Source organism: Oncorhynchus gorbuscha, unplaced genomic scaffold (assembly GCF_021184085.1).
Source record: "Oncorhynchus gorbuscha isolate QuinsamMale2020 ecotype Even-year unplaced genomic scaffold, OgorEven_v1.0 Un_scaffold_1556, whole genome shotgun sequence".
In the NCBI taxonomy this organism is placed as follows: Eukaryota; Metazoa; Chordata; class Actinopteri; order Salmoniformes; family Salmonidae; genus Oncorhynchus; species Oncorhynchus gorbuscha.
The window spans coordinates 120,162-133,093 of record NW_025746295.1 but is presented as its reverse complement, the minus strand read 5'-3'; the positions used below and the strand labels follow the sequence as shown (position 1 = coordinate 133,093).

At 44.2% G+C, this 12,932-nt stretch overlaps 1 protein-coding gene across 1 annotated transcript in view; it reads right to left on the bottom strand.

The window, feature by feature from the left end:
- Positions 1-1,033: 1,033 nt before the first annotated feature.
- LOC124023218 (disks large-associated protein 3-like) overlaps positions 1,034-12,932 on the bottom strand; it is a gene marked incomplete at its 3' end in the record, with an annotated part of 109,359 nt that continues 97,460 nt past the window's right edge. The window contains exons 8-12 of the mRNA XM_046337749.1: positions 10,458-10,821; positions 10,201-10,295; positions 9,013-9,202; positions 1,364-1,682; positions 1,034-1,125 (exon numbers count right to left, since the gene is read on the bottom strand). Coding sequence (XP_046193705.1) covers positions 1,034-1,125; positions 1,364-1,682; positions 9,013-9,202; positions 10,201-10,295; positions 10,458-10,821 — 1,060 coding nt within the window. The remainder of the gene's footprint in view (positions 1,126-1,363; positions 1,683-9,012; positions 9,203-10,200; positions 10,296-10,457; positions 10,822-12,932) is intronic.

Here is a 12,932-nt window from a genome sequence, read left to right as displayed (position 1 = left end):
AACCAAACCCCAACCAAACCCTAAACAAACCCTAACCAAACCCTAACCAAACCCCAAACCAAACCCTAACCAAACCCTAACCAAACCCTAACCAAACCCTAACCAAACCCTAACCAAACCCTAACCAAACCCCCAACCAAACCCTAACCAAACCCCAACCAAAAACCAAACCCTAACCAAACCCTAACCAAACCCCAACCAAACCCCAACCAAACCCTAACCAAACCCTAACCAAACCCTAACCAAACCCTAACCAAACCCCAACCAAACCCTAACCAAACCCTAACCAAACCCCAACCAAACCCTAAACAAACCCCAACCAAACCCCAACCAAACCCTAACCAAACCCCAACCAAACCCCAACCAAACCCTAACCACACCCTAACCAAACCCTAACCAAACCCCAACCAAACCCCAACCAAACCCTAACCAAACCCCAACCTTAACCTTAACCCTAAACCTAAATAGAAACCTAACTTCTAATCCTATCCCTGAACCTAACCCTAACCTCTAATCCTAATCCTAAACCTAACCTCTAATCCTAAACCTAACCTCTAATCCTAACCTCTAATCCTAACCTCTAATCCTAACCCTAAACCTAATTTCTAATCCTAACCTCTAATCCTAACCCTAACCTCTAATCCTAACCCGTAATCCTAACCTCTAATCCTAATCCTAACCTCTAATCCTAACCCGTAATCCTAACCTCTAATCCTAACCCTAACCTCTAATCCTAACCTCTAACCTCTAATCCTAACCTCTAATCCTAACCCGTAATCCTAACCTCTAACCCTAACCCTAATTGTAACCTGAACCCCAAACCTAAAATAGCCTTTTTCCTTGAAGGGACAGGTGAAATGTCCCCACATTGTCAAAAAAAATTTTGTCCCACAAGGATAGTGAAACCACACACACACACACACACACACACACACACACACACACACACACACACACACACACACACACACACACACACACACACACACACACACACACACACACACACACACACACACACACACACACTCACCACGCTTTGTTGGCACAGACGGAAGAACTGCTGGACCTTCTGGGTCATGAGCATCTGGGCACTGCCCACCGTATTACGGATCAGCTCCAGAACTGGACAGGAAACACACAGGAAACAGGATGTAAGGCAACAGAAAGACGGGGGAAGTCAGGACACAGGAAGTGGAGAGTCCAACGTATGAAACTTGTGAGCTAAGGCTCAAACCAGTCCATCTTTCCTATAACTTACTTCCTACTCTTTCTGACAACCCCCCCAGCACTCATCCAACATCTCACCCCTCTTCCACCCTGCCTTCCACCCTCTCTCCCCCTTTCCTCCCCCTTTCCTCACCCTCCTCCGGCAGCTCGTTCTCCTCCGCCTCTCTCTCCATGTTCTGACACCATCCCTCCATCCTCTCCACCTCCGTCTGAAGGAGGCGTAGGAAGAACTCTCCGTCTCTCGGACAGGGCGAGGCGCGACCGGAATCAGGTAGACTACGGAGACCCCCCTCCAGCGAGGGCTGGGGTGTGCCTATCCAGCCTCCACGGTCCGCTGCGAGGGGTAGAGGGGAGTGGGCCCGCGGGGGCAGGGGGGGGATCTGGTGGGGATCTGTAGCGTAACCATCCTGGACATAGTCTTCTCTGTAGGCCCACTGGCCCTGGGTGTGCACCTGGAGAAAACCAGTAGCAACAACCAGTTACGCTGATGGGGAGGCTAAAGGCTAAAGGCTAAATGCTAAAGGCTAAATGCTAAAGGCTAAAGACTAAATGCTAAAAGCTAAAGGCTAAATGCTAAAGGCTAAAGGCTAAAGGCTAAATGCTAAAGGCTAAAGACTAAAGGCTTAGCTCAACAACAACAACAACAACAAAAACAATTCAACACAGAACCAGAGCAAATGAAAGGGTTTAAAGTTAAAGTAAGTCAAGTTAGGGAGAGATGGGAAATTTACACAACAGTTACCCAGAGAAAAATGGGGGAGCGGGGGTTGGGGGGGTTAGTATATATTTTTCTATTGAGTCCAAGGGAGGATCATGTAATTTGTAATCAATTAAATGTCATATTGCTCAGGGTTTAGAGAATGATTTCTTTATTATAGTATCTCGATGTGTGCCCTGTGCTGCCCCTCATCCCGGATTATCTGCTGAGCGCACAATATCAAGTGTGCCTAGTGTGGTCTCAATCAAATGACCCATCTCCTTCATTATACGTTACAGGCCTAGGCTATATACAGTGGGGCAAAAAAGTATTTAGTCAGCCAACAATTGTGCAAGTTCTCCCATTTAAAAATATGAGAGAGGCCTGTAATTTTCATCATAGGTACACTTCAACTATGACAGACAAAATGAGAAAAAAAATCCAGAAAATTACATTGTAGAATTTTTTTGCAAATTATGGTGGAAATAAGTATTGTATCCTACAGTATGCTACAGTAGGTTTGTACAGTACCACTACAGTATGCTACAGTAGGTCTATACAGTACCACTACAGTATCCTACAGTATGCTACAGTAGACCTATACAGTACCACTACAGTATCCTACAGTATGCTACAGTAGGTCTGTACAGTACCACTACAGTATCATACAGTAGACCTATACAGTACCACTACAGTATCCTACAGTATGCTACAGTAGGTCTGTACAGTATCCTACAGTATCATACAGTAGACCTATACAGTACCACTACAGTATCATACAGTATGCTACAGTAGGTCTGTACAGTACCACTACAGTATCCTACAGTATGCTACAGTAGGTCTGTACAGTATCCTACAGTATCATACAGTAGACCTATACAGTACCACTACAGTATCATACAGTATGCTACAGTAGGTCTGTACAGTACCACTACAGTATCCTACAGTATGCTACAGTAGGTCTGTACAGTACCACTACAGTATCCTACAGTAGACCTATACAGTACCACTACAGTATCCTACAGTATGCTACAGTAGGTCTGTACAGTATGCTACAGTAGGTCTGTACAGTACCACTACAGTATCCTACAGTATGCTACAGTAGGTCTGTACAGTACCACTACAGTATGCTACAGTAGACCTATACAGTACCACTACAGTATCCTACAGTATGCTACAGTAGGTCTGTACAGTACCACTACAGTATCCTACAGTATGCTACAGTAGGTCTGTACAGTACCACTACAGTATCATACAGTATCCTACAGTAGACCTATACAGTACCACTACAGTATCCTACAGTATGCTACAGTAGGTCTGTACAGTACCACTACAGTATCCTACAGTAGACATATACAGTACCACTACAGTATCCTACAGTAGACATATACAGTACCACTACAGTATCCTACAGTAGACATATACAGTACCACTACAGTATCCTACAGTAGACATATACAGTACCACTACAGTATCCTACAGTAGACATATACAGTACCACTACAGTATCCTACAGTAGACCTATACAGTACATTCTGAAAGTATTCAGACCCCTTGACTTTTTCCACCTTTTGTTACGTTAAAGCCTTATTCTAAAAATAATTAAATAGTTTGTTTCCCTCATCAATCTACACACAATAACCCAGAGGGACAAAGCAAAAACAGGTTTCTAGACATTTTTGGACATAAAACCTCCCCCCTGAAATATCACATTTACATACCTATTCAGACCCTTCACTCGGTACTTTGTTGAAGCACAGAGTCTACTTGGGTATGTCAATACAAGCTTGGCACACCTGTATTTGGGGGGTTTCTCCCATTATTCTCAGCAGATCCTCTCAAACTCTGTCAGGTTGGATGGGAAGCATCGCTACGCAGCTATTCTCAGGTCTCTCCAGAGATGTTCGATCAGGTTCAAGTCCGAGCTCTGGTTGGGCCACTCAAGAACATCCAGAGACGTGTCCCGAAGCCACTCCTGCATTGTCTTGGTTGTGTGCTTAGGGTCGTTGTCCTGTTGGAAGGTGAACCTTCGTCCCAGTCTGAGGTCCTGAGTGCTCTGGAGCAGGTTTTCATCAAGGATCTCTCTGTACTTTGCTCTGTTCATCTTTCCCTCGATCCTCACTAGTCTCCCAGTCCCTGCCGCTGAAAAACATCCCCACAGCATGATGCTGCCACCACCGTGCTTCACCGTAGGGATGGTGCCAGGTTTCCTCCAGACGTGACACTTGGCATTCAGGCCAAAGAGTTCAATCTTGGTTTCTTCAGACCAGAGAATCTTGTTTCTCATGGTCTGAGTACTTTAGGTGCCTTTTGGAAAACTCCAAGCAGGCTGTCATGTGCCTTTTACTGAGGACTGCCTTCCGTCTGGTCACCCTACCATAAAGGCCTGATTGCTGTAGTGCTGCAGAGATGGTTGTCCTTCTTGAAGGTTCTCCCATCTCCACAGGGGAACTTTGGAGCTCTGACAGAAAGACCATCAGGTTTCTTGGTCACCTCCCTGACCAAGGGCCCTTCTCCCCCGATTGCTCAGTTTGGCCGGGCGGCCAGCTCTTGGAAGAGTCTTAGTGGTTCCATTTAAGAATGATGGAGGCCACTGTGTTCTTGGGGACCTTCAATGCTGCAGACATTTTTTGGTACCCTTTCCCTGATCTGTGCCTCGACACAATCCGGTCTCAGAGCGCTACGGACAATTCCTTCGACCTCATGGCTTGGTATTTGCTCTGACAAGCATCGTCAACTGTGGGATCTTATATAGACAGGTGTGTGCCTTTCCAAATCATGTCCAATTAATTGAATTTACCACAGGCGGACTCCAATCAAGTTTTAAATACATCTCCATGATGATCAACGGAAACAGGATGCAGCTGAGCTCAATGTTGAGTCTTAAAGCAAAGGGTATGAATGCTTATATAAATATGATATTTGTGTTATTTCTATTTAATACATTAGCAGACATTTCTAAAAACCTGTTTTTGCTTTGTTATTATGGGGTGTTGTGTGTAGATTGATTAGTGGGAAAAAAAGATTCAATCCATTTTAGAATAAGGCTGTCACGTAACAAAATGTGGAAAAAGGTAAAGGGGTCTGAATACTTTCTGAATGCACCATATGCTATGCACAGTACTAAATTAATAATTACGTGATTTTGCCGAGACATTGATTCAGCTTTGATGTAACTTTACTAAAACCAGCACCATTGTGAGAAGTGACCATCGTCTATTTCTACGAATACCCAATTGACGAATAGGACTATTAGATAACGGCAACATCTTCATGGGGTGAGTGACTTATGGGGGTTGAGTGACTTATGGGGGTTCTTTTTTGGGGTGACTTATGGGGGTTCTTTTTTGGGGTGACTTATGGGGGTTATTTTTTTGAGTGACTTATGGGGGTTCTTTTTTTGAGTGACTTATGGGGGTTCTTTTTTTGAGTGATTTATGGGGATTATTTTTTTGAGTGACTTATGGGGGTTCTTTTTTGGGGTGACTTTTTTTGAATCGTGGTGCTGAATGGACAACTGGGGTCGTTACTGGGGTTCCACTGGAGCAATGGGGTCCGTGGTGTTTTATCAACATCAAAGCAGACACACGGTGAATTTGGATCCTAGATCTCGTTGGTGAGATGATAAGGTTCATGTGGGGGGGGGGTCAGTGTGTCTGCATACGCAATAGAGGTGGTACGTTTCTGTGAGATAAGCACTCAGAACAGTAGGGTTCAAGTAAATCGTACAAGATTGTTTTTAAAGGCAACCGTTTTAGCAACAACGGGTAGAGTTTTCTGTCTGTGGGTGTTCTCTGTCTACAGTGCCACTACCATAGGGGCGGCAGGGTAGCCTAGTGGTTAGAGCGTTGGACTAGTAACCGAAATGGTTGCAAGTTCAAATCCCCGAGCTGACAAGGTCCCCGAGCTGACAAATCTGTCGTTCTGCCCCTGAACAGGCAGTTAACCCCACTGTTCCCAGGCCGTCATTGAAAATAAGAATGTGTTCTTAACTGACTTGCCTAGTAAAATAAAGGTAAAATAAAATAGAGAAAGAATACAAGGACGAAACCAGCATTTATACCTACCTATAAATTGCTATAGCAATTTATAGGTAGAGGAGGCAGGTATCCTAGTGGTTAGAGCGTAGAGGTGGCAGGTATCCTAGTGGTTAGAGCGTAGAGGCGGCAGGTATCCTAGTGGTTAGAGTGTAGAGGCGGCAGGTATCCTAGTGGTTAGAGTGTAGAGGCGGCAGGTATCCTCGTGGTTAGAGCGTAGAGGCGGCAGGTATCCTCGTGGTTAGAGCGTAGAGGCGGCAGGTATCCTAGTGGTTAGAGCGTCGAGGCGGCAGGTATCCTAGTGGTTAGAGCGTCGAGGCGGCAGGTATCCTCGTGGTTAGAGCGTAGAGGCGGCAGGTATCCTAGTGGTTAGAGCGTAGAGGCGGCAGGTATCCTCGTGGTTAGAGCGTAGAGGCGGCAGGTATCCTAGTCGTTAGAGTGTAGAGGAGGCAGGTAGCCTAGTGGTTAGAGTGTAGAGGAGGCAGGTAGCCTAGTGGTTAGAGTGTAGAGGTGGCAAGTATCCTAGTGGTTAGAGTGTACAGGCGGGAGGTAGCCTAGTGGTTAGAGTGTATAGGCGGCAGGTAGCCTAGTGGTTAGAGTGTAGAGGTGGCAGGTAGCCTAGTGGTTAGAGCGTAGAGGAGGCAGGTATCCTAGTGGTTAGAGCGTAGAGTTGGCAGGTATCCTAGTGGTTAGAGCGTAGAGACGGCAGGTATCCTCGTGGTTAGAGCGTAGAGGCGGCAGGTATCCTAGTGGTTAGAGCATAGAGGCGGCAGGTATCCTAGTGGTTAGAGCGTAGAGGCGGCAGGTATCCTAGTGGTTAGAGTGTAGAGGCGGCAGGTATCCTAGTGGTTAGAGTGCAGAGGTGGCAGGTATCCTCGTGGTTAGAGCGTAGAGGTGGCAGGTATCCTCGTGGTTAGAGCGTAGAGGCGGCAGGTATCCTAGTGGTTAGAGCGTTGTCCGTGGTGGTCTACGAATCCACAATCTTCTGGCTACGCTGACATGTCATTCTTAAAAAAGCAAAGAACAGTTTCTTAATAAACTGCATATCTAAGACTCTGGTCCCTCCTAGGAGTGAGGGTGAACAATAGGCATGTTCTCCGAGAGCCACTTTATGTTTAATGATTATTTTTGCGGGGTATAGGTGGAGGATCACTTTTTTTTTTTTTTTTTTCAAGTGTTCAGGGAGGGTCGTGTGAAAAGATATTTTATTAAAGGGAGGGTCATCCATTTTCATTTCAGAGAGATCCAATTCTCTTCAGGTGTCCCTAATTATAAATAATGTACAGTCCCTTGGCTAAATGGAGTGGATGCTTCTAAAGGCAGATTGCAACTTGCTGTTCTTTATTAGGGAGAAGTGGAGACAGTTCATTATGTAATGAAGTCCCAATTGGGGATGAAGAGGACAGGAAGTAGATAAACTGACGTAATGAAGTCCCAATGGGGATGAAGAGGACAGGAAGTAGATAAACCCTCTAATGATGTAAGGAAGTCCCAATGGGGATGAAGAGGACAGGAAGTAGATAAGTCCTTTAATGATGTAATGAAGTCCCAATGGGGATGAAGAGGACAGGAAGTAGATAAACCCACCAATGATGTAATGAAGTCCCAATGGGGATGAAGAGGACAGGAAGTAGATAAGTCCTTCAATGATGTAAGAAATACTATACTATACTATATTATCCTCACGCAGGACCTACCTACCTACCTACCTACCTACCTACCTACCTACCTACCTACCTACCTACCTACCTACCTACCTACCTACCTACCTACCTACCTACCTACCTACCTAACATTCTAAATAACTAACAAATTACCTACATAACAAACAAACAAACAAACAAACAAACTAACTAACTAACTAACTAACTAACTAACTAACTAACTAACTAACTAACTAACTAACTAACTACCTACCAACCATCCTTACTAACTAACTAACTAACTACCTACCTACCTACCTACCTACCTACCTACCTACCTACCTACCTACCTACCTACCTACCTACCTACCTAACATTCTAAATAACTAACAAATTACCTACATAACAAACTAACAAACAAACAAACAAACAAACTAACTAACTAACTAACAAACAAACAAACAAACAAACAAACAAACAAACAAACAAACAAACAAACAAACTAACTAACTAACTAACTAACTAACTAACTAACTAACTAACTAACTAACTAACTAACTAACTAACTAACTAGCTAACTAACTAACTAACTAACTAGCAACCTAACTAGGAACCTATAACTAACTAACTAGCAACCTAACTAACTAACTAACTACCTAACAAACTAACTCCCCAACAAACTAACAAACTACCTAACAAACGACCTAACAACCCAACTAACTAACTAACTAACTAACTAACTAACTAACTACCTACCTACCAACCATCCTTACTAACTAACTAACTAACTACCTACATACCTACCTACCAAACTAACTACCTAACAACCTAACTAACTAACTAACTAACTAACTAACTAACTAACTAACTAACTAACTAACTAACTAACTAACTAACTAACTAACTAACTAACTAACTAACTAACTAACTAACTAACTAACTAACTAACTAACTAACTAACTAACTAGCAACCTAACTAACTACCTAACAAACTAACTACCCAACAAACTAACAGACTACCTAACTAACTACCTAACAACCCAACTAACTAACTAACTAACTAACTAACTAACTAACTAACTAACTAACTAACTAACTAACTAACTAACTAACTACCTGCCTAAAATCCCAAATAACTTATTAACTACCTACCTACCTACCTACCTACCTACCTACCTACCTACCTACCTACCTACCTACCTACCTACCTACCTACCTACCTACCTACCTACCTACCTACCTACCTAACTAAAAACCTAACCACCTAACCTCCTAACTACCTAACTACCAAACAAACAAAACTAACTAACTAACTAACTAATTAACTAACTGCAAACTAAACAAATAACTAACAACCTAACTAACTAATTAACTAACCAACTAACTACCCAGCCCAACTACTGACCGTGCGGTGGTACTCTGCGTACTGGTCGGCTGACTCTGGCTCTGAGGAGTGTCTCTGGAAGGAGCAGCCGAACTGGGGACTCTTATCCTGGGTAGGAACAGCAATGGTGAGGCCTGGGTAACCCCCCTCTGGGTCCAGGTCTGCCTGGACGCTGGCCGTCACACTGTTGGAGCGCTTGAACCGAGCACGTCTGGGAGGAGAGGAAGGAGGGGAGGAGGGTTAGGATGTATCTACTGTAAATACACACAGACTAATACTACTCATGTAGAGACAGACAGAGATAAGAGGGAGTTTTTCCTTTGTCAGTTTCAACTTCGATAATAACTGCATGTAACTATGACTACTGGGTATAACACACAGACTGGGCCTTCACACAACGTAACCCCCGGCCCTAATTAACACTGACACAGCTCAGGGGGTTGGTGCGCCTGTTGATCCCCCCCCCCCCCCCACACACACACAGCAAGAGAAATAGAGGAGGAAGTCTGAGTCAGAGTCACACGTACTACATCAGTTTGAAGAGAGAGAAGTGAAAGAGAGAGGGTGAGAGAAAGAGAGAGAGAGAAGTGAAGAGAGAGAGAGGGACAGAGAGAGAGAGAGAGAGAGAGAGAGAGAGAAGTGAAGAGAGAGAGAGAGAGACAGAGCGAGAGAGAGAGAGAGACAGAGAGAGAGAGAGAGAGAGAGAGAGAGAGAGAGAGACAGAGAAGTGAAGAGAGAGAGAGAAGTCAAGAGAGAAAGAGAGACAGAGCGAGAGAGAGAGACAGAGAGAGAGAGACAGGGAGAGAGAAGAGAGAGAGAGAGAGCGAGAGCGAGAGAGAGAAGTGAAGAGACAGACAGAGAGAGAGAGAGACAGAGAGAGAGAGAAACAGGGAGAGAGAAGTGAAGAGAGAGAGAGAGAGGGAGAAGTGAAGAGAGAGAGAGACAGGGAGAGAGAAGAGAGAGAGAGAGAGCGAGAGAGAGAAGTGAAGAGAGAGACAGAGAGAGAGAGAGACAGAGAGAGAAACAGGGAGAGAGAAGTGAAGAGAGAGAGAGAGGAAGAAGTGAAGAGAGAGAGAGATGATTATTTTTCGTACCATACCCACCATCTTTCTTCTTACAGTGGAAACACCGTAATGCCATATTATAAACCTATATTGAGTGTTCACATGAGTGTTATAAGGGGTGTTATAAATGGTGTTATAACAGTACCTCTTGTCCTCCTCCACCTGAACCCCTATAGAGTGAACCTCTCTCAGAGCCTTGCCATCCGGATCTGAGTCTGACAGGGTCTCCGAACTGTCCACCTGACACACACACAGGGTCAAAGGTTAGATGTTAGATTTCATTTAAACATACTTTATTTTCAACAAAATTGACTCATTTAAGAAACACTAAAATACACATCTTCACATAGAAACATAGAAATAACTGATATTTATTTCAACAAATTGACATACCTCACTCACCTGTACAGCGATAGACGGCCTCCAATTCCTTCCTCTTCTCTCCGTCTTGTTCTCCTCCTGTCCTCCTCCTCTTCCTCCTCCTCCTCCTCCTCCCATCTTGCTCAGCGCCATGCTGTTCTGTGGGAGGGAGGCAGACTTCCCCAGACTTGCCCCTGCCCGTCCCACATCCCTCTCTCCCCTCTCCTTTCCCCTGGGCCCCTCCAGAAGACTATCAGCGGAGCCACTATGTTTGACTCTGATGGGTCCCTGTCCTCCTCCCCCATAGAGTACAAGCTCCCTGCCCCACCGGGGGCATCCATCCAGGCTCTCGGCAGAGTTGGAGTGCTGGCGGGAGCGGACTTGTCCTGGTCCTGTGTAGTAACCCCTTTCCCTGGAGGTCTGACCAGATACTGCAACTACAGAGACAGACAGGAGATACATGATGTAGTTGGACTGGATCCCCTGGATGTCTGACCAGACACCGCAACTACGGAGACAGACAGGAGGGCCATTAGGTACATCACGATGTAGTTGGACTGGATCCCCTGGAGGTCTGACCAGACACTACCAACTACAGAGACAGACAAGAGGGCCATTAGGTACATCACGATGTAGTTGGACTGGATCCCCTGGAGGTCTGACCAGACACTACCAACTACGGAGACAGACAGGAGGGCCATTAGGTACATCACAATGTAGTTGGACTGGATCCCCTGGAGGTCTGACCAGACACTACCAACTACGGAGACAGACAGGAGGGCCATTAGTTACATCACGATGTAGTTGGACTGGATCCCCTGGAGGTCTGACCAGACACTACCAACTACGGAGACAGACAGGAGATACATGATGTAGTTGGACTGGATCCCCTGGAGGTCTGACCAGACACTACCAACTACGGAGACAGACAGGAGATACATGATGTAGTTGGACTGGATCCCCTGGAGGTCTGACCAGACACTACCAACTACGGAGACAGACAGGAGATACATGATGTAGTTGGACTGGATCCCCTGGAGGTCTGACCAGACACTACCAACTACGGAGACAGACAGGAGATACATGATGTAGTTGGACTTATCTGTGCAGTTCAATGAGATGGGAAAGACATCTTCCATCTAGGGGCAACAGTTTAATCTGAGGAAGGAAATAGAGCTACTCCCAAATATTTAAAATGGGAAACGATTGTGATTCTATAAGTAGAGTCGGAGTCCTCCATCGGGGTCTAGAGAGGCAGTAGGGGCTGATTTGTTTAGACTCATTTCAGGGCTTGAGATGGCGAGCTGAATTTGTCTATGATCTGCAGAGCTTTCGGGAGGGATTGGCATACGTTGTCTAGATATAGTCAAAAATCGTTGGCGTATAATTACACGACGTCATCCATAGAAGTGAGAGATATGATTTATTTCGATTGTCGAATCGCCTGGGCCTAAAAATAGCAGAGGATAGATGGGATCCCCTTTACTGCTACTAATAGTTATTATGTTATTTTAATGGCTGAGGGATTGAAATATAGTTAATATATAGTACATATAGTACCGACCAGAGATATGACCATTCTGGTCTATCAAAAGATATCACCATTCTAGTCTATCAAAAGATATGACCATTCTAGTCTATCAAAATATTTTTCTGCGTTGATATATAGAACTACCTAAGGAGCTTTAGTTTCTGATTAATCATGTCAGATATTTAATATAAGTTTATCTGAGGTTAATTGTTTTTTTGCCAAACCCACTTTGGTCCAGGTGTACTAAATTCAGAAGGGAAGGGATACCTGGTCAATTGTCCAACTGAATGTATTCAACTGAAATGTGTCTTCCACATTTAACCCAACCCCTAAGATCTGAGAGCAACAACAGAATTCTAGAAATAACACATTTTGTACAGAGGAGACATTTCCTAGCATTTTATGTTAGCTGCATGTGTCACATAAACTCCCCTAATTACAACCAGCTCGGTATGGATTGTTTTAAAAATAGCAATATTTGGGAGATGAGTTCCTTTTCAAATAACCGAAAGTGGGAGGTTGTCATCTGAATAAAAGGGGAAAAGGTCATTACTGAACACGGGGTGAGTCATTCTCACTAATCTACGAGAGAACCCGTTCTGATTTAAGTACGTCTTCTGTATGACTGAAACCTTTAGTGAGGTCATAATGGTTGAGTGCTTTAATATTTAATCATTTCTGCCCCCCGACTTCGTGTTCATTACACAGACAGTCTGTTTAATTTAGTCTGGCTTGCCGTTTCAAATAAAGCAGAATATTTTTTGCTCGTATGGTTTAAAAAACAAGTTGTTATGTGCAGGCAGGTCGGTAGGTAAACTGGGATGTGATTTTTCCATAAATAGACAGGTAGTGACTTTTCCATGGTAAAAAAAAATATCATATTTATGTTCTTTAACTGTCTGTTAAAATGTATTGTAGTGAAATGATTTGTTTCTTTCTGGAAATGAATAGCGAGTTTGTCCACTTCGCCGTCAGACCATTATATT